General features: G+C 41.8%; 1 protein-coding gene and 1 non-coding gene across 4 annotated transcripts in view; both read right to left on the bottom strand.

Moving 5' to 3' along the window:
• PLD5 (phospholipase D family member 5) overlaps positions 1–18,649 on the bottom strand; it is a 264,686-nt gene that overhangs the window by 53,836 nt on the left and 192,201 nt on the right. For 2 of the 3 annotated variants that reach the window (XM_066382203.1, XM_066382219.1), the window contains exon 5: positions 16,849–16,976. The exons of the other annotated variant lie outside the window; for it this stretch is intronic. In XM_066382203.1, coding sequence (XP_066238300.1) covers positions 16,849–16,976 — 128 coding nt within the window. The remainder of the gene's footprint in view (positions 1–16,848; positions 16,977–18,649) is intronic. 3 annotated transcript variants of the gene reach the window in all.
• Positions 16,040–16,115, bottom strand: TRNAA-GGC (transfer RNA alanine (anticodon GGC)). The gene has a single exon. It is a non-coding gene; the product is annotated as a tRNA-Ala (tRNA).

Genomic DNA, 18,649 nt, shown 5'->3' with positions numbered 1-18,649 from the left:
GGTTCAGGGTCCTCACATTTTTGTTCCCTGATGGAATGGGTGCTCAGTTGTTGGACAGATAAAATGTATTATGCTCACTTTGTTAAAGATGGCACTGCCCATGTGGAAGCCGTCACCCAGGTGGTATTAATGTGTGTTGGGGGCGGGCTGTGGGCAGGCAGGATCCTTGTAGCCTGGGGCTTGGTTTTAGGACTAAGCCTTTCTCACCCTTTTTGATGTGGGGTGGTGCAATCCCATCATGCCTCAGATAGGTGACTTTGTATTAGAGACTTCCCTATTTTGTATATTGGATTAAAGGTTTGGATTTCTACACTATAAAATGGGGGCAGAATGGGAGCTTGCTCTCTTGATTCCTGAGATTATCATTAGAGGAGAGAGCAGAGAGAGAGAGCAGAGAAAGGCCATGTGGAGGAGACCAGGAGAAGCAGCCAAGATGGCAGAGTGTTGAGTGAGAAGCCAGTTTGTGCAGAGTTTGTGCAGGGAGAAGGAAGGAGATGGGGAACAGAGGTGATTAAGTCTGGTGAGCTAGAAACCTTTGATTCTAGGAAACTCGGATAAGTCAGTAGCTTTGTGAGCACTGAATGTGAGTGGGTTTTGGAGCCCACTGTGTGTTTTTACTTGCCCACCGGGTGCAAGCTAGGATTAAAGATGGTGGCCCATCAGTTTTTGGCTCTGTTGTTTCTTTACCGACTGTCCGAATCCAATGTGAACCTCCATGGGCCAGGCGGCTGTGATGGTGGCCTTGGCTACTGGCTTTACATCAGTGCTCACGAGTTTCTAAGTGTATATTGTCATAATTTTCCCTAGGGCCTATAAAAATGTTTGTTCTTGAACTTGGATTGATGGATAGAAAGTTTGAGGGATAGATTTTGGATAAAAACTGAGGAAGACTTTTTGAATTAAGAGAGAAACTGAGAAGTAAACTGGTCCTGTGGAAGTGAGTCTCCCATCACTTGCAATGTGCAGGCAGAGATCTGTCCCCATGAGGACCGCCATGGAGAGGGCTTTGTGTCGGGAGTTCTTTGTTCTTCCCTTGCCCACCTCCGAGAGTGCCACTTGGGGTTTGTGGCATTGTTGTAAGGTACCAAAAAGCTGCAAATTAATATTAATATTCTGGGAGAAAAGGTCAGACTTTCTTGTCCTTTCTTTGGAAAATGGAGGGAAAAGAATATAGAAGTCTCCTGACTTACAAGGACAACTAGGGTCATTTGGTTTTAAGTTCTCTGAAAGGATTAAGGTTATCTAAAGAACTCCCCTTTTCCTTCAATAAGAGACAAAATTAATGTACCACTCTACACTGATCCTAGCTCTCCCTCCCTTCCTGGAATCCTGAGATTAACATGTACCTCTAAGCAAAGGAGGAGAGATAGATACTTAAAGGATTTGTGAATGACTTTAATTGTATTACCTTGAAAGTTAACGTTTGTTGTAAATCCCCTAGACAAATGTTGATCTTGTTAATGTACCCTAAATCTAGACAAATGTTATAATCTTGTAAATGATTGTGTCATGCTGTCATGCCCCCAAACATGTATGTGGTCAAGGGTATATAACCTGCCCCTAAAATATGTATACTCAGGGCGCACGATTTGGGCCTGCTACGTCCCATGTCAGCCATATGCGGTCGGCATATTTAACAAATTTCCTTCTTCAATAAAACTCTTCAAAATTCATCTGGTCTGGGTGTCTCTACGTGGACTCGATGAAGTGAGGTACAGTGCCTTTCAGAATCTGGGGTACAGTACTTTATAACAGCATAAGAAAGCAAAGAGAGTAGAACAATGAATTTCTTGTTCTTGGAACACATTTTAAGTCCTTACCCACTTGTTTGTTAGCCTCTTCTACTTTGGGGCTTGTGTTTTCATGATAGAACATGTCTTCTCCTTAGCAATCTCTCTCACTCTTCTAGTGCTGGGTGTAGTAGACACCAAGTGACACCAAGAAACTGACCATGTCAACTAAAAATAACTTGAAAATAAGAACATTTTAGGCTGCCTTAATGATAATGTTGGTCAGATAAAATATATTATGCTCACTTTGTTGAAGATGCCGCTGCCCACGTGGAAGCCCGTCACCCAGGTGATGGTATTGGTTGCCCTTCTTTCTTGGGATGGGCATGATTATATTAATGTGTGTTGGGGCAGGCTGTGGGCAGGCAGGATCCTTGTAGCCTGGGGCTTGGTTTTGGGACTACGCCTTTCCCACTCTTTCTTTTTTTTTTTCTTTTTTTTTTCTTTTCATTTTTCCGAAGCTGGAAACGGGGAGGCAGTCAGACAGACTCCCACATGCGCCCAACCGGATCCACCCGGCATGCCCACCAGGGGGCAATGCTTTGCCCCTCTGGGGTGTTGCTCTGTTGCGTCCAGAGCCATTCTAGCGCCTGAGGCAGAGGCCACAGAGCCATCCCCAGTGCCCGGGCCATCTTTGCTCCAATGGAGCCTTGGCTGCGGGAGGGGAAGAGAGACAGAGAGGAAGGAGAGGGGGAGGGGTGGAGAAGCAAATGGGCGCCTCTCCTGTGTGCCCTGGCCGGGAATCGAACCCGGGACTCCTGCACGCCAGGCCGACGCTCTACCGCTGAGCCAACCGGCCAGGGCCCCTTTCCCACTCTTTCTGATGTGGGGTGGTGCACTCTCATGAGGAATCCCATTATGCTTCAGATGGGTGACTTTGTATCAGAGACTTTCTTGTTTGTATCATATATATTGGATTAAAGGTTTTGGTTTCTATACTATAAAATGGGGGCAGAACGGGAGCTTGCTCTCTTGGTTCCTGGGATTAGCATTAGAGAGGAGAGCAGAGAAAGGCCACGTGGAGGAGGCCAGGAGAAGCAGCCAAGATGGTGGAGTGCTAAGGGAGAGGCCAGTTTGTGCAGAGTTTGTGCAGGGAGAGGAAGGAGATGGGAAACAGAGGTGAATAAGTCTGGTGAGCTAGAAACCTTTGATTCTAGGTGTAAAGCCAGTAGCCACGGCCACCATCACAGCTGCCTTGCCCACGCAGGTTCGTGTATTGGATTCAGATAGTCGGTAAAGAAACAACGGAGCGAAGAACTGGTGAGCCATCATCTTTAATCCTAGGTTGCACCTGGCGGGCAAGTAAAAACACACACTGGGCTTCATAACCCACTCCTTCAGTGCTCACAAAGCTACTGACTTATCCGAGTTTCCTAGAATCAAAGGTTTCTAGCTCACCAGACTTAATCACTCTGTTCCCCATCTCCTTCCTTCTCCCTGCACAAACTCTGCACAAACTGGCTTCTCACTCAACACTCTGCCATCTTGGCTGCTTATCCTGGTCTCCTCCACGTGGCCTTTCTCTGCTCTCTCTCTGCTCTCTCCTCTAATGATAATCTCAGGAACCAAGAGGCAAGCTCCCAGTCTGCCCCACTTTATAGTGCAGAAATCAAAACCTTTAATCCAATATACAAAATAGAGAAGTCTCTAATAAAAAGTCACTGATCTGTGGCATGATGGGATTGTACCACCCCACATCAAAAAGGGTGGGAAAGGCTTAGTCCTAAAACCAAGCCCCAGGCTACAAGGATCCTGCCTGCCCACAGCCCGCCCCCAACACACATTAATATCACCTGGACAATGGGCTTCCACGTGGGCAGCGCCATCTTTAACAAAGTGAGCATAATATATTTTATCTGCCCAACACTAGGAAACTCAGATAAGTCAGTAGCTTTGTGAGCACTGAATGAGTGGGTTTTGGAGCCCAGTGTGTGTTTTTACTTGCCCACCGGGTGCAAGCTAGGATTAAAGATGATGGCCCACCAGTTCTTGGCTCCATTGTTTCTTTACCAACTGTCCGAATTAATGTGAACTTGCATGGGCCAGGTGGCTATGATGGTGGCTGTGGCTACTGGCTTTACAGATGGTGTTATCCATCTGGGGCAGATGTGCTGAGACTGGCAGGCACTGCAGAGTTAGAGCATGGCCCAGGGTCCATTGGGGATGCCTACCCAGTGATAGGCTCACAAGGGACTCAGGAAAAGCTGCCTCCCTCTCCCTCTGCATGAAAATCCCTTCTGAGATCTCCAGGTGTGAAATAAAGAGAAGGCGGCTATTATTTTGTTACCAATCCTACACTTTGCTGGAGGATGTAAGTTTAGAAATGGATATATAAGGATTCAGAGACAAGAATTAATACATTTAACTCAAAGATGGGTTGAAACCCAAGTTAATGAGGTGAGGAGCCAAGAGATAGGAGGGGGAAATGGGAATTTGCCTTATAGAGGGGAGATGGGAAGAAAGAAATGAAATCAGAACCAGAAAAGCTTTGAGGATGAGAATAATATGCAATAGAATGTTAAGGTAGTCTGAGCTATTCTTGCTATTATTTGTATGGTTTGGGGTGAGAATTGACAAAAGAAAATAAATGTTACCTAAAACAGAAGCGAGGCAATTAAAGTTCATTTGACCCCACATTAAAACAAATATAGCTTGAAGGAAAATAAAATTTTTGAAATATTATTAAACAAATCTGAAAAGTATTGTACTTGTGTTTATACATGATAAAAGCATCACAAATTCCATGGAGCCTGATCAGGCAGTGGCGCAGTGGATAGAGCGTCAGACTGGGATGCAGAGGACCCAGGTTTGAGACCCCGAGGTCGTCAGCTGGAGTGCGGGCTCATCTGGTTTGAGCAAAGCTCACCAGCTTGGACCCAAGGTCGCTGGCTTGAGCAAGGGGTTACTCGGTCTGCTGAAGGCCCACGGTCAAGGCACATATGAGAAAGCAATCAATGAACAACTAAAGTGTCGCAACGAAAAACTGATGATTGATGCTTCTCATCTCTCTCCCGTCCTCTCTGTCTGTCCCTATCTATTCCTCTCTCTGACTCTCTGTCTCTGTTAAAAAAAAAAAAAAAAAGAAAGAAATCCCATGGAATCTCATCCTCGTACATTGTTAGTAATTTATGGGAGTGGGGCAGTGCCACACGGAGGTAGGTGGATGATCTGAAAGCCATTTACAACCGATACCCACTAGGGACAGGCCAGCATTATAGTGACAGTTATTACTTAGGGGCTCAGAAGATCAGAAAGGTTTATTTTCTAGCTTTATTGAAATACACTGATTGACATATAGCATTGTGTAAGTTTAAGATGTACAACGTAATGATCTGTTACATGTATCCTTCAAGGTCAGCGCAAGTCTCACCTTCTCTAAGGAACCATTCCTGACCCCTCCCCTGGTCTGAGTCAATCACATATGCATCACACTGTATTATGAATGTGTTCACTTGCTTATCTTCTTAGTCACACATGAGCTTTTTAAGTAAAAGACGTGACTTCCATTTCTTTGTACCCCTGGCACATTCCGGACAGCCTGGCACAATGTAGAGCTAAACAAATCTTTGCTGAATGAATGAAAAAATAAATGAATGAAAATAAGGTAGCAGGGAAATGACACTTTTGTAACAGCCCACACATGTTTCAGAGCTATTCCCTGATGAAAGCTCCTGGCAGACAAAGATGATAAATGTTTGACCTTTGAGAACAATGTCAAACTCATTTTCTAGGAAGGCAGAGCCCCATCCATAAATTTGGTGGAAATAAAAGTAAGAAATTTATATCAGTGTATTGAATGGCATGGAGGGCTCCTGTAGCTTTTTTTTTTAGCTAAGAGGAAGGGAAATAGTGAAACAGACTCCCACAAGTGTTCTAACTGGGATCCACCTGGCAACCCCATCTGGGGGCGATGTTTGAATACTGAGCTATTTTTAGCACCTGAGGTTGTCACACTCCAATGGTGTATTCTCTGTGCCCGGAGCCAAGCTCGAAACAATTGAGCCATTGACTGTGGGAGGGGAAGAGGGAGAGAAGGAAGAGAGGAAAGGGAGAGAAACAGGTGGTCGCTTCTCCTGTGTGTGCCCTGACTGGGGATCACACTCAGGATGTCCATAAGCCGGGTTGACATTCTATCCACAGAGCCACCGGTCAGGGCCTTCTATAGCTTTCATAGTCCTGAAACTTACAGCACCACAGGGGACCTGACTTCTCTGGTGCTGGTAATGCCACAATGACCCGTCCTTCCAATTGAAGTTGGTCTATTTACCTGACATAAAACTAGCTTTCCAGAAGAAAAACCTAAGGCTTGTGATTAACTTTAGAAAAATATATTCTGCTTCTTAATTAAAAAGAGAAAGAGAGAGAGAGAGATGCTTTAGACCTGTGCAAATAAGATTGCCACTAGTCATACGTAGTTACTGAGCATCTGAAATGTGGCCAGCCTAAAAATGAGCTGTGTTGCAAGGGCAAAGTACCACTGCATTTTGAAGACTTACTACAAAAAAGGGGAAAAAAAGGAAAAATATCTCATTGTGAAATGTTTTCTATTGATGACATGTTGGAAAGATAATATTTAGGATATGTGAGGTTATATAGAATATTATTAACATTAATTTGACTTCTTTCTTCTTATATTTTTATGTGGCTACTAGAAAATTTAAATTATATATGTGGTTCTCATTAGTGGCTAATTTAGATCTCTAAGTTCCCAGAGTTGGGAGTTTACTGCTCTACAGACTAAACCTTCAGTCATTCTGGTAGACTGCTCTCTCAAAAGTTTAAGCTCATTTATTTTTATTTTTATTGCATTTATTGGAATGACACTGATTAACAAAATTATACAGGTTACAGGTGCACAATTCTATAACTACATCAAACTGAAAAGCTTTTGCACAGAAAGGGAAACTATCAACAAAATGAAAAGACAACCCACTGAATAGGAGAATATATTTGCTGATACATCTGATAAGGGGTTAATAGCCAAAATTTATAAAGAGCTTGTAAAACTCAACACCAAGAAAGCAAACAATCCAATTAAAAAATGGGCAAAGGACCTGAATAGATACTTCTCCAAAGAGGATGTACAGATGGCCAATAGACATATGAAAAGATGTTCACCTCACCAATCATCAGAGAAATGCAAATTAAGCACATTTCTTATGCCCTGAACAAAGAGCAGTGAGTGAGCAGTTGTTCCTTTTTTATAAAGAGAAAGTCATACCCGTCCTGGAGGCCAAGGGCCTCGGAGCCGACTGTGAGGTGTGGGAGCTGGCTTACACAATTAGTTCATGAAGACTGGAATTTTCAAACTCATGTGTTGCTTTTAATGGTCGGTGTTTCCTCCTGCCCCATAGACAGTCTCCATGAACTTGTCTGGACTATCAGTGTTCTTAGGTCTTCTGCTGGTTAAAGTTTGGAAATTATTTAGAGCTCAAGAATAAGCAGATCTTTAGCTGAGCCCTAAATGGCACTCTGGTAAGCAATAGGGTGTAGTTTTGAGAAATTTGGGCTGTGCAGGTTTTTGTTTTTGTTTTTTTGGTTTGATTTTTTTACAGTGACAGGGAGAGAGTCAGAGAGAGGGATAGATAGGAACAGACAGGAATGGAGAGAGATGAGAAGCATCAATCATCAGTTTTTCGTTGCAACACCTTAGTTGTTCATTGATTGCTTTCTCATATATGCCTTGACCTTGGGCCTTCAGCAGACCGAGTAACCCCTTGCTCAAGCCAGCGACCTTGGGTCCAAGCTGGTGAGCTTTGCTCAAACCAGATGAACCCAAGCTCAAGCTGGCGACCTCAGGGTCTCGAACCTGGGTCCTCTGCATCCCAGTCCAACGCTCTATCCACTGCGCCACCTCCTGGTCAGGCTGTGCAGGATTTGTTTTGCACATTTTTTTTTTTTGGTGTTGGTTGTTTTCTGTTAGATAAGACTCTCAAATATCCAGCTATTAGACCTGTAGGATGTTACTGTAAATATGAGTTAGTGCTGAATACAGGGTGGGGCAAAAGTAGGTTTACAGTTGTTTTTCTGGAAAATAATACAACAATGAATAAATAATGATTCAAGAATAAACTATATTTTGCATACTCTCAACTATAAATCCACATTTTCCCTCTCCTGCATTTGGACCACTAATTTAGCCAATAATTAAGTAAGAGAAAGAGTGTAATGCAGGCCAAAGAGTTTTACATAAACCAGAAGTTTGGGGTCCAGTCTTAACTCTGATACTAAGTGATGAGATAATTCTAGGACACTCTTCACCTAGCCTTTAGACACTATTTCCTAGTCCATAAGGTGAAGGATCTAAACTCCATCCTGGGAATCTCACAGGGCTGCTGTGAGGACTAAGTAAATCAATGTTCATGGGAGATTTTTTAAAAAGTGGCCCTGGCCAGTTGGCTCAGTGGTAAAGCGTAGGCCCAGCATGTGGATGACCTGGGATTGGTTCCCAGTCAGGGCACACAGGAGAAGCGACCATCAGCTTCTCCACTCTTCACCCTTTTCTCTCAAGCAAGTTGGCCCGGAGTCCATGGTCTCCACCTCAGGTGCTAAAAAATGGCTCTGGTTGCAATGAAGCAATGGCCCCAGATAGGCAGAGCATAGCCCCCTTGTGAGCTTGCTGAATGGATCCCAGTGGGGGCGCATACAGGAATCTGTGTCTCTGCATCCCCTCCTCTCACTAAAAAAAATAATTATAATAATAAATAAATAAATAAAATAAAAATAAAAGAGTATCAAGCTCTCATGCAAAACTATGAACCTATTAATATTTGTACCTTTGTGTTTGCCTTATCTTACTCTTCCTTTAGTATTAAGCATGATTTCTTCCACGGGATTCTGAGACTGAAATGCAGACTTACCATTTCTAGAACAAACGCATCCAGCCACACAGGCAAGTCAGAAGTGAAAAGAGTATTTTTCAGCATTTCTTAACGTCCAAATATGGTACATTCAACTTCCACTAAAACACCATAGGAGCAGCTTAGCAGTTTGTGGGTGGGGGTTAAAAAGGCTGTGTTACAATGGTACCAGGCAATGGGACTAATTTTCAACTCACAGTTGAAGTGGGAATTAAACTTCAGGAAAGATTTTTAAAAAATATGACAGCTACATTTTGGTGAATTCAACAATAAAGGACTGAAGTGACAGCTGATTATAATAGATACTTGAGCTGCAGCTCTTGAACTATGCAGAATGATTTATGGATCTGAGCAGTATTCTTGCCAGTCATTGTATCAAGATAATACATTCCAACTTTTTCCAATTAAAATATAAAAGCCATGCAATAAGAAAAGTGGGGCAGTAAAATTCACCTAAGTAAATCATTTTAAATATAGTTAGTTGTTCAAATAAATGCATTTCTCAGGTCTAACTAAGCCCTCAAAGCAATCCAGTGGAACATTTTTAATAATCTTTTGTTGGAGGAAACAAAATCTGTAGGTATGTATATATTCAAAGAGCTTTGCCAATTAGAGTTTTACCTCAATCTTCAAAACAACACAAAATAAAACTCCATGGTTTAAAGTGATATTTTTCTGCATATAAACATTTATTTTTATAATGAATGATATATTCTCAACTGTCATGAGGGCAATGTCAGAAATGTTACTAAATTGGTGTGGACCCATTTTGGGAGGAGGTCACCTCTCTTTCACCAAGTTCAACATACAGAGTGTGTGTGTTCAGGCTCCTGGGTATATACACACCTGTGATCCGGTCCATAAGGCAAGATTGGGGGACAGAGGTGTCCGATTCCTCCATCTCATCATAGGAAAGGTGAACAGAAGAGGGAAAATGGTGTTCTTATTTCTTCACTTAATTGCACAAATTGAAACTATATACTTTATAACAGACAATAAACTAGCTTGGTGAGAATATCTCCAATAGAAAACCAGGAAAGAGGATTTCTTATTTATACTCATTTGAATAGTATTATCTGCCAAACTGTTACTTTAAAAATTGTAGAAAACAAGCATCACTTTGTTATTGAAAATGCTGTTGTCTAATACATTTTGTAGAAAACAGCATCTTCCATTCTCTCATTTACTTAAAATGCATATGCCTTCCACCACTATTCATCTCTCCTTTGCCTTCTCTTATCTCCCATACCCTTGAAACCTATATAATTTTATTAACCAATGTCACCCTAATAAGTTCAATAAAAAATGAAAACAAAAGAAAACTTTATTCAACTGAAAAGAAAAAGAAATCAAATGCATATGCCAACAAAAATAATCTTTCTCTGCAGCCCAGGTAATCTTCTAAATCAGTACTGGGAGAATGAATCCTTTGTTTTCTTGTATTACATGTTGCCTAAGAAATATTAATGATTCTCTGTTGTATTTGTCTCTGAACTGCCTTTTGTATTGGTTTGTCTTCATGTTGGTTCTGGGATCTAGTCATCTGCTTTAGCAATGCACCACTTCCCTAGGAGCTAAGGCCTGTCTTTAGAACCTCATCGATTTTGAGAACAATGTCAGCGTAGAGCTGGCAGGATATGCTATAAAAACAGCAGCCTCCTTCCTCCTGCCACCAGCATGCTTGCTGGGTCTTCAAAACTGTTCCTCAGTCCTTTGCTCTTTTAATTGAAAGAAAAAGAGAAGAGGAGGGAATCAAAGACCCTTCAAGTCTTAGCACCCTTTCTCACTGCTGATGTCTGATGTGAGGCTATGACTTCAACCCTTGGGGGGCTTGAAAGAAATCCAGGCTTGTTGAAGCAGAGAATGTGCAATGCTCCTTCATATTCCACTGGATGGTTATCATCAGAAATAGCAGCTCTGATGAAACCTGAAGCTTTATGGTCAGTCAAGAACCATTACTATTCAGGCACTCGAGCTATTAGATAAAAAACATTGGTATTAGCCAATCTCTTTGCTGTTTCTCCAGCTGCCCACAGGACATCAGAACTGTCCCTTCCTCTTGACATTCCCCATTTCCGCTGACAGTATCATCCTTCTCTCAGTTATTCCAGCTCCAGATGCTGGAAATAATGCCTATGGCTTCCCCTGGCATGTTCCTCCCTGCCACTCAGTCCCTATGAGGCAACTTTGCCATGTTTCTCCTGTTTCATTTCCTTCCAGTTCTCATAGTCACCATCTGTATTAATCAGGACTCTCCAGAGAAACAATCAATTTTGTGTGTGTGTATGTGTGTGTGTGTGTGTGTGTGTGTGTGTGTGTGTGTGTGTATGTGTCTATATATGGAAAGAGAGATTTATTTTAAAAAATTGGTTCACATAATTGTGAGGGTTGGCAAGTCTGAAATTCACAGGACAAGCCAGCAGACTGAAAACTCAGGTCAGGTTTTTATGTGTAGTCTCAAGATCATCAAATTCCTTACTCTAGAAACCTTGGTCTTTGCTCTTCAGACCTTCAACTGATTAAACAAGGCCCATCATCATATGGAAGACAGTCTGCTTTACTCAGATCTACTAATTTAAATGTGAATCACATATAAAAATAAACACCTTCACAGCAACGTCTACACTGGTGTTTGACTACACAGCTGGGAACCATAAACTAGTCAAATTGATGCATAAAATTAACCTTCACACCATCATACTTCAAATGAAGTCCTATCGTTTCCCTCTTTAATTACAGCCATAGGCTAGCTGGCTGCCTGCTCTCCTCACTCCTCAGCCTGTGCATTGCTCTAGATTTGTCCCAGTGTTGTCAGGTCCTGGCTCTGATCACAGAGCATCAGTGGTTCCCCTGTAGCCTGAAGGTTTGAATACACAGTCTATGCCAAGCGGGCACTCACAGTCCTTCCCAAGGTTACACATGCCCTTCCCCACCTTATGTTCCTAGGCTCTCCATCTGTGATGCTCTGGTCTTGCAAGAAATTGTTCGCACATCTTCTAGTACACCATGGTCATTCCCAGCTCTATGTCTTCATTTACTCTTGGATTCCCTTTCCGGAGTCTCAGCTCAAATCCCACCTCCTCCCTGTGTCCTCACTGTTTACTCTGCAGAGGGTTTCCTCTTCCCAAGTCCCCAAATACTCATTGTAGATTCCACTCACGCAGCATCAGGGTTCACGGGCATGTGACCTGAGTCACACAGGGCCCAAAAGTCAGATGAATCCCGACGTAGAAGGAACCGGTGCTTGGCTTCATGCTCTGTTCCCGCTATCTTAAAATTTTTGATACTTTTTAAACAAGCAACCTCACATTTTCATTTTGTACTCTTTGTACAAATTATGCTGCTGGTCATGCTTGCAAATATTCTGGGTGGTCATGTTCATTTTAAGGTGTGCTTAAGCATGTTGTTTTTCAAACTGGATTTTAAACATTTTGAGAGTTTCTGTCATTGTCTTTTAAACTCTCTATCATGATCAGTGAAGTTCCCTGACTACAGTAAATGTGCAAGGATCACCTGCTATTATCTTTAACACATAAGCCCCAGTTTGCCAGGTGTCTGGTTGTTTTGTTGCTAAGGAGACAGACCCTACAGTTACTAGCTTTGGAATCACCTATTTTTTTTAAGGTAGCACATTGTAGTAAAAAGACTATATTGCCTGCGAGTCCTAAAATTTGACATGAAGGTATGAGGGGCTCTGTGGAAGTCACTTAATGTCCACCCAACCCCATCCTCCAAACCTGTGCCCCAGAGTTCTTATATGTAAAAGGGAAGATGGGCTGAGAACACCATTTATGGAAATAAGTCGACTTCAAGAAATAGTTGATCCAGAAAATTAATTGTGAAAAGTAACTAAAGTCCAAACAGCCATCTTAGAGAGTTACAAAGCTCATTAGCATATGAATAGCTCTAAGGAATCCAACAGTGAAGAAACATTTAAATTCAACCCAGAGTTTCTCAGTCTCAGGGTGCAGAGAGCCCTTTGCTAAGGCAATGCCTATCACTATACCACTGAAATAGCATTCCATCGAGACCAGCCTGGGAAACACTAGACTGATTACTACTCTCTGATGTCATTTCCAGTTTCAAGGCGAAAACCTTCACTGGTTCTAGCCAGATCTGGGCTGGTCAGCTTCCTCTGACAGTCCAGGGTGCAGGAGAGGGTCTGGTGGCTGAGCCCCTGTGTCATCCCACCCCGAGTGGCTGCGTGGTCCCACCACCAGTCTAGTGAAGCCAGCAGTCACCGGAAGGAACTCCTTCTAGGGCTCTGGAGCCTGCATACCCCAAGAGCTGGCCCGTTTTAATACATACCATTTATGTCTTTTCAGACTCATGGTGAACTAAATTAAAACACACATGAACAGAGTTTAAGTGGCATATTCCTGTTTGTTCAATTATTTTAAAATATATTATTATTTAAAATCTCCCCTATTTCAGAATTGCCAGGTTCCTGTGTTCAATGAACCTACTGAATTAAAGACTGAACTCCACTCCAGACTAGGAGTTCATTTAAGAGGGTATGCTCAAAAAATTGTTAACAGCAACTTTTTCTTAAAACAAGATTTTCACATTTTCTTTCCCAGCTTCTCCTCTTTGAGAATCACACCTCCAGAGTCCTGTGGTTCAAAGACTGCTGTGCCTTTTCTATTTGATACACTAGCTAGTTTTTGTTTGCTTTGCTAGCGCCATGGTTGTTCTGTTTCCTACACGGTGTCTTTAGGAGCTCTCGAGACTCACGAACCCAGACCCCTGTGTGGGAAAACCTGTGGTAGTCCTCTTTTTCCTCCCACAGGCCTTCCTGTGACCATAGATTCTAGGGAATCACCCCAAACCACTGGAGGACAAGAATATAAAGGCACGAACATATTGACTTCCAAGTCTTTGAAACCCAACCCAGAGGCTGAGTTCACAGAGCTCAGGTATTAAACAACAGTAAGTGTCATTCTATGGTCATAATGTTATCAAGGGTTTGGAGTCAGAAATATGTGAACAAGTCAAGAATTTTTTTGTTTGTTTGTTTTTGATGAACAGTGTCAGCTTTTCTTAAAAATAGTATGTGAGAGGAAATCTATAGCTGAGCATCATGGCAGCATCATGAAAGAAAATGATTTTTCATAAATGTAATTGATTTTCAAAAATTATTAGCAATATAGTAAGAGAGAGGGGTTTAAAGCTAGATTGCCTGAGTATGGATTTTAGCCTTTTCCATTCCCTGGAATCTGACCTTGGGTAAGTGGCTTATTTGTATCTTAGCTTCTGCCTTTGTAAAACAAAGGAATGATAACAGTATCTACAGGAAAGGGTTATTGTAAAAATGAAACAAATTCATACTCTTTAATAGCTTAGAAGAATGCCTAGTACAGAGAAATCTCTCAATACACTGAGGCTGTTATTATTAATAGTTTTCTTATTTCTATTTACTGTGGATTGAAGGCAGTAATCTGACTTCACTAGAAAACTTCACAAAATATAAGGCTGATGATTTAGGCTGACTTAGACGCTTGGAATATATATTATAATTCTTCATGTAATTGTTAGCTTCATGTACAACTTTGCTCAAATTAAAATCTGTTCTAATGCAGGAGTCATGCTGTACAATGTTTTATGTCACACTGAGTCAGACCAAGAAAAATCCCACACATTCAAGCACAGTTGAAAGGAAAACTAATTTAAGATAGATGATTAAGTATAATAACATGACCCCAAATACGAAGAACTGTGGGGAAGGGGTGGACAAGGTAGGAAACAGCATATTTGTGTAAGTGTGGAGAGGGGAGAAGGGGTGGGTGTTGACAGAAATCTCTAGGAGGTTAGCAGTTGACAAACAGATGCAGGAAAGCTAATGAGATGTCAACAGTTCATGCAGGAGAGTTTTAAATTCTTCTAACTCTCCAGCTATGACTCCTCTCTGCCTCCAACAAAGAATATAGTCTTTTCTAAGAGAAAAAGAGGAAAGATGGCTAAGTGAATAGATATGAGATTTATCTTAGTTTTTGAGTTTGGTTTAGCAGAGGAAAGGTGAGAAAATGTCAACTTTGGGCTGATTCGTAGCTGAGTCTCAGATCACCAGGAATAAAATGAAAGAGGCAGATTCTGCCAACCTAGCCATCGATCTAAGGACTCAGAACTATCTCCGGGTTCCAGTCAGATGGTGGAGTAGGTAAGCTCTGTGATCACCTCCTCCCATGGCTGCATCAAAAATGTGGTCCATCAATTATAGTTTGACCACAACCGAATTAAAGAACAAACAACCTGGAGAACCAGCTGAAGACTGGCTGACCAAATGCCTATTTCCTAACAGGTTAGAGAGCACTTTACTATTTTACAGATGAGGAGAGCACCAATAGAATCTGTCCCCTTCCCAATATTGTATTCATTTAGAAGACGGAAGTAATATCCACCCTTCGGTTGCTATAACAAGATAGTATATGTAACACAATTAACACAGTGTCTAGCATATACATGGTTTTCTGGAAAAAAATGATGCAAAAATCCCTTCTACTCACCTTTTCCCAACTTCCCCTTCCCCAACTGAAGTTTAACCTATTATTACGTTTATAACCAACAGAAAAATGCAGATTTCTATAAAATAAGTCCATGTCGGGGAAGTTCCATATGGCTTGAAATCACTGATGGCTTAAAGGTTTCCCACCAATATATAAATTTTATTCAAGCCTACGGCCTTTCTCCAACATACCCAAGGTTCCCTCCCTTAAACACGAAGCTAAAAACAACACTTAGATGGGTTATACTTCAGCTTTATACAATCTATTCCGTGGAAAGGAAAATAACTGGATTTTTAGTATTTAGTTTGCCTATTACATATTTCTTTTATGTTGAGCACCTTTATCTGTCTGAATCATAAAAGAGAAAAAATAGATGGGGTATGTATACAAGGATGGTGGCCATTTAAGAAGGAAAAAAATGGTCAAATGCCTGAATCTAACAGTACAAATGTAATGAAGCTAATGTAAGTATATATAATGTTACCCTCTCCCCAATTTATCCAATGTGGTGTTGCCTTTCTTTGCAAGTATGGCCCCTGTGTTTACCTGCACATCCATGCTTTTTTTCCTATAAGGGATAAATAGAAATACAGTATAATTCACTTGCTAATTTTTTTTTTTTGTATTTTTCCAAAGCTGAAAACGGAGAGACAGTCAGACTCTCGCATGCGCCCGACCGGGATCCACCCGGCACGCCCACCAGGGGGCGATGCTCTGCCCATCCGGGGCGTCGCTATGTCGCAACCAGAGCCACTCTAGCGCCTGGGGCAGAGGCCAAGGAGCCATCCCCAGTGCCCGGGCCATCTTTTGCTGTGGGAGGGGAAGAGAGAGACAGAGAGGAAGGAGAGGGGGAGGGGTGGAGAAGCAGATGGGCGCCTCTCCTGTGTGCCCTGGCCGGGAATCGAACCCGGGCCTTCCGCACGCCAGGCCGACGCTCTACCACTGAGCCAACTGGCCAGGGCTCACTTGCTAATTTTAATGGTCTAATATTACAAGAGCTGAGCATGCTTGTAGCCTGCATGGGCCTTGGGCATGGTTGACATGCAGTCATCCTATATACCAGTGATCCAGCATTTCCTACCACCAGTTGACCAATGGGAAGTAGGTGATTGCAATCCTCTGTGGGTCCCTTTGACACAAATAAATACATGAAAGTTGCTGAGACTGTTCAAGTGTATTTTAAAATTTCAAATTTGAAATTCATTATTTACAAAGAGAAATATGACATTATCTTAAGATTTAGTAAAAGAATAAATAACACAAATTACTATTCTAAAACATACTATACTATACTATACTATACTATACTATACTATACTATACTATACTATACTGTACTATCCATACAGAATGAACATGTTTTCCTTTTTCTATAGATTATGTGATCTGATCTTGAAAATTTAGGGTTAGGTAATATGAATCACACTCTGACTTGCTTTATAGAATCTATAACAGCCAAATTATAAAAACACTAAAGCAGTTTTTCAGTTTTGGGGTTTTTTTGTAAGATGAGTCTGAGAAGGAAAGTTTTATCAGTTCATACTAAACAAAGGTAAACCTATTAAAACAATTCAGTTAAGATAATAAATACTGTGGATTTATTTTCCTCAGCCACAGCAGAGGTGACAGAGCTTCATGGATGTGGCAGTTCTGATGCTGACAACAGTCTGAGTTTACATAACGTGAAAAGGTTACCTGTCCCAGAGCTTGCCAGTCCAGACCCGCACTGCCGATGTAAACGTGCTGTTTGTCCACAATCCAGAAGGAGGATTGCAGCCGGCCCTTATTGTAGGCGGTCATGTTCATGTAGGTCACCTCAGCTCCTAGGAGTTCAAAAACAGCCCATCAGCCTCTGCGTCACAGCCCTGAACTAGCAGTCAGTCATCTACCAGTCCCAATACTCATGGTTTGCACTGATCACAATTCAGGGAAGCCAAATATTTTCATTAGCAGTCTTATTTCCAAATCAGGTCATGTTCAACATGTCTTTTTGTGGGACACAGTTCCATCCATCTCAGGGATCCAGGCTACTTTAACTGGCCATGCCCTAGACTGGACAGTACTGAAGGGAGCAAATTCTCTTGTCTCTGGAAGGAAGACAGTGAAAGTGACTTTGGCTTTTGTCTCAGATTATACCTTCAATATATGCGTATGGTTAGACCATCGCCTGCCTTCTTATTCTGTCTAGAAACAGCTTTAAACCTCTCTGACATGGGCTGGCCCTCACCTCTTAGCCTAGGACACTATGCCTGAAATTTGGCCGCATGACTAGTTGTTACCTTGCGTTGGACTGTTTATTATGTCTTAGACTCCCCATCTGGTCTCGCTTGGTCCCCTGTAGCCCCAGCCAATTTTCATTTTCCTAGATTTCATTTTTAACAGAAAATAATGTGGTGCTAGCCTCTCTGTTTGCAGCCTATGACCCACTGCCCACTGTGCAGATGGCCCAGGATGCCAGGGGAGGGATGCTATCACAGAAACATTGTGCAGAGATCCCCAAGAAGCCAGGGGAGAGATGTGCTGAACCATTGGCTGGTGGTTGTGCAAGACAGTGGTGTGTGTGTGTGTGTGTCTGTGTGTGCAGGGGGAGGGGGGACTGGTTCTCAGCAAATTCTCCTGTTTTAGCCTGATCATCTACTTTGATTAACTGATGGTTAACAAGATTATTAGCATTTCAAACTGATGATTTTAGATGCCAAAAGTGAAAAATCAGGGTATGTACTTGTTTTTATAATTGCTTTATAAAGTAAATTCATGATATCTAGGAAGTCCTAATTACATAGTTAAAATAGCTACAAATGTGCAAATGTAGTGGTGAGAAGTCAGTGCCAATCGGTTCCACCAACCAGGATAAAGCAGTATGGGTGGTCCCCGTGTTTTACATCCCTCTTGGGAAGTAAAACATTAAAAAAGCAGGAAGCCGCAATCTACCATTACAACTCCTATGAGCTTTAACCAAGGTGCTCTGATGAAATCAAACAGAAAATGCTTCCGGTTTCAGAGAGGTTCTGCTTCTTTACCAAGTTATTCTTATGGCATTACCCCAATAATATTGTACTCTACCTGTATGCACATAATTTTGATGAGGAGAACATTGCATTGAAATTTCATAGAGAAAATGAAAATGTGAACTGAAAAGTTATTTATGAATTAAAAAAATATTTAAAGAAAAACGTATGATGCCATGTGAACTGAAAATGAATGCAATGATGCTGGAGAAGCAAGTTCCCTGCATATTCTTAGAGTCTTCCTCTAGGAAGACTGGCCAGCCCATATCCTATTTAGTAGAATTAGTAAATATCTCACCTAGGTTCTCTTGCAGGAACCCTAATGTTTGTCTGATAAGCAGATTTCAGAATGCCTCACTGGTCTTCATGTGCGATGCAGATATGTATGATAGTGCAGGGTTGCAGCTCAAAATTACCCCCACTTTTTTATAATGAAGACCTACGGGGACCATCCTTCCATTTGTGTCAACTATACTATTTTTAGGATA

Source organism: Saccopteryx leptura, chromosome 1, assembly GCF_036850995.1.
Source record: "Saccopteryx leptura isolate mSacLep1 chromosome 1, mSacLep1_pri_phased_curated, whole genome shotgun sequence".
In the NCBI taxonomy this organism is placed as follows: domain Eukaryota; kingdom Metazoa; phylum Chordata; class Mammalia; order Chiroptera; family Emballonuridae; genus Saccopteryx; species Saccopteryx leptura.
The sequence above is the reverse complement of the archived record's forward strand: the minus strand, read 5'-3'. Positions and strand labels throughout refer to the sequence as shown.